The following is a 3,642-nucleotide window of genomic DNA, read 5'->3' as shown; positions in this document are numbered from 1 at the left end:
TAGCACGGATAGTATTGGAGTTATTTTCGATTTATTCAGGAATGTCTTAGGCTTATTTTGAATTATAATAAAATAATAATTGAGTAAAAATAATACAATAATAATTGGATATCGTTTTTTCAAATAAAATGATTAATATCTATTACTTACATAATAGCTAGGCGAAATTAAATACACTTATCCAATTTTGAAAATATTCAGTGGCGTCTAAATTCCAGGGATCTTAATGTCGCTGTTTTCTGTCATTGGTTGACCGATTCATGTGTCTCCTCAACAAATTATTGCCTGTAATTAGTTGAAGTTTCATCAATCTTGATTAGGCATATTAAGAGATATTTAAATAAATGTGATAATTTTTCGGTATCGTGTATATCGAATGAAGTTTGCGGACACATTATCGGAATCCTTTTTATTGATTTGTGACGTAGGGTCCACCATTAAAGTTTGACAAGATATTTTATTAACACCCTGTGTATATCATATCCGAAAAATACATCAAAATACTTCTTTTGACTTTTAAAGATTAAATTGTATTTAAAATTGTATCTAATAAAAAATTCCTATAATTTTCTTGTGAAACCTATAGTTTTGAGGCTATTTTCGATCTACATATACAACTGTGTCGTTGGCTTATTTAAATAAAAAAGATAATAATAACTCGAAAAAGGTACATTTTTGTTAGAAATAAAATAATCAATTTGCAAAATACTCAGTGGCATCGAAATTTTAGGGTTCCTTGAAAGTGTTTCCTCCGCCACTGGTTAACAAATTTTTGTACCAATTCAGCAAATTTCTGCCTAAAATTTGATATTTTAAGGGATCCTCCCTGCTTTTAATTTTGATTACAAAAATTTTACACACTGTAAGACTAATATTTTGTTTTAATGGAACACCAAGAATTACATATTTAGATCTTATGATTACTGTTATACAAGGTTTGATAAGTCTACTCTATTAATAAGGAAGATATGGCCAAAGGAATGTGCAATAACCATGTTCGAAAGAAATTATTACTTTCCATTCGCTGGGCAACCAAGTGTCTAACAAATTCTGCATCTGGCGCACTCTTTCGGCCATACCTTTATCTACCTTATTATTAAAAATACATATTAAACCTCTGTACCTCTGTAATTCGTTCAATTGTTTTCTCAATTTAGGCATCTGCTCTTATATATTTTCTAATATACTTATTAAAAAAATAAAGGAGAAGTGGTGGTACCTATAACAAAACTGTCAGAAAAGGAATTCATTATTCTTATCCAAAAAAAAAACAACTTAACATCGCACTTCTGAAATATGCTTCCAATTTTGTATTTTTCTATAGAACACCATTTCAACTCGCAAGATTAATACCTATAACAAAAAAAAATACGTACTAATAAATAAGTAAATACATGTAAGTGAATATAATATGGACCAATTGATTTTTTTTTAGTAAATGAATGCAAGGAAAAGTGGAGAAACGTCAGATCGTCTTTCCTGAGAAGTTTGAAACCACCTCTATGCGGATCAAAAACGAAAAAGCCGTATTATTTAAAAGAATATTTACAGTTTATATTACCCTTCGTTAAACCGTTAAGTAACGTAGAAAGCTCAGGTGATATTCCTGAGTTTGAATTTGCAAATACGGATTCAACAGATTCAGTAGACGTTACTAATGCCAGTCTCAGTGAAGATGCAGACACTGTAGACATCAAAATTGAATCAACTACTTTAACATTACCAGAAGAAGAACGATCAACCCGTTCTCGGCCTCCACCTCAAACAATGAGTCATCGTCGCAAACGTTCAACGCCCGATGATGAAGAAACTTTCTTAGATTACTTGAAAAATAAATCTAAAAGATATCACACTGAAGAGACAACGAACCAAATTTGTAAAAATGAGTCTATTCGTTACTTTCTACTCAGTTTGTTACCCGAATTTGAAACAATGACTGATGACCAAATAAGAATGTTTAAAATTAAAGTTATGATGCTCATCAGTGATATGAAGTCAAAGCCAGATCAAGGGAAAAGTAGTCCATTTTATTCAGATTCGTGAACTATACTTTGAATCTTAAATTAGTTAGATGTAAACCAAAATAGATAATAATGAAAATGTTAATACGATAAATTAAATAAAAATGTATTTTACTATATCAGTTCTTATATGTTTACCTTTATATACCGGGTGATTCAGTTTGATATTCGCGCCTTCGTATCTCTTTTATTTTGACAAATATTAACCATTAATTTTTAAATCGCCGCTCAAACTCTATCTAAATATGTCAAAATTGCTATAGTCAACTGTTTTTATTCAAATGTCACACTATATATTTTTTCATCAATTCTGGAAGATATTTTTTTCTACGTTCAGCTATATAAAGAAGTCTATAGTTTCATTAAAAATATTGCTAGAAAAACAGCAAAATGATTAACCTTACTTTCAGTAACTTTATTCTGAAAAATGATAGCCAGCTGCGGAAACAACTGAATTTTGACGTTTCTAAATAACGGTTTGTCAAAATAATTGACATTTGGTACCTACCTATTATATCTATAACTAATTATAACATGAATACTTATAGTAACCAAGAAAAAGTAGATATGATATTAATTTATGGAGACGGCCGAAAGAACGCTACAGCTGCCAGGTATTGATACCAACAACGTTTTCCGTAGAGACAACTTCCATCAGATAAAATATTCGGAAAGTTAGCCAGGAATTTGGCGGCAGATTGAAGTTTTCAAAAGAAGAGTTTTTAAACACAGAAGGGCAAGAGATGAAGAACATTCGATAAAGATGTTAAATGGCCTGCTAGATCTCCTGATCTCACTCCTATAGATTTCTTTCTTTAGCCTTACCTAAATAATATTGACGACCTTAAAAACAGAATAAAAGTAGAATGTCGGAGATTAAATAAAGAAACTCTAGAATGTGTTTGTAGAGAGGGAGTGATAAACAGAGCTATTCTGTGTTTGAAGCAAATTTGAAGTCATTTTGAACATTTGAAATAAGTATTGTTTTAAATTGTTATATTATTATCGTATTAAAAATAAAATGTGTAAAAAACATAGTAACTTGTTTCCGCAGCTGGCTATCATTTTTCAGGATAAAGCTACGAAAAGTAGGGTTCATCTTTTTAGCTGTTTTTCAAGCAATATTTCTAATGAAACTATAGACTTCCTTACATAGCTGAATGCAGAAAAAAAATATCTTCCAGAATTAATAAAAAAAATATATAGTGTGCCATTTGAACAAAAACAGTTGACTATAGCAATTTTGACATATGTTACCATGGAGATGATCTAATAATGTCATTTAATGGAGTTTGAGAGGCGATCTAAAAATATATACCTGTATGTTTGTTATAGCTATTTATTAAAATAAAAGAGACACAGGGCCGCGAATGCCAAACTGAGTCACCCGGTATAATTAATGAGAGAGCTCCAGTACGTTATAGCATCGATCAAGCAATGGATCTTATTCACTAATCTCAATATGATGCTTAACGAATTGTTAGGTACTCATTATTAGAAGGGCATTAAATGATTATTTATATCACATTTTCTAAATCGAAAGTACAACAACAATAACACTTCTATCATATTTAAATTTCCAGCCAGATGAGACCAATGAAATAACCAGCGGGCTTGTTGC

At 30.5% G+C, this 3,642-nt stretch overlaps 1 protein-coding gene across 1 annotated transcript; it reads left to right on the top strand.

The window, feature by feature from the left end:
- Positions 1-1,431: 1,431 nt before the first annotated feature.
- On the top strand, positions 1,432-2,103 carry LOC108908324 (the record flags this gene model as incomplete). Its single annotated transcript, XM_018712349.1, has 1 exon — positions 1,432-2,103. A coding segment is annotated over one exon (612 nt), but the record flags the coding sequence as incomplete, so codon positions are not given.
- Between the last annotated feature and the right edge of the window lie 1,539 nt (positions 2,104-3,642).

Source organism: Anoplophora glabripennis, unplaced genomic scaffold (genome assembly GCF_000390285.2).
Source record: "Anoplophora glabripennis isolate ALB-LARVAE unplaced genomic scaffold, Agla_2.0 scaffold196, whole genome shotgun sequence".
Classification (NCBI taxonomy): domain Eukaryota; kingdom Metazoa; phylum Arthropoda; class Insecta; order Coleoptera; family Cerambycidae; genus Anoplophora; species Anoplophora glabripennis.
The sequence above is the reverse complement of the archived record's forward strand: the minus strand, read 5'-3'. Positions and strand labels throughout refer to the sequence as shown.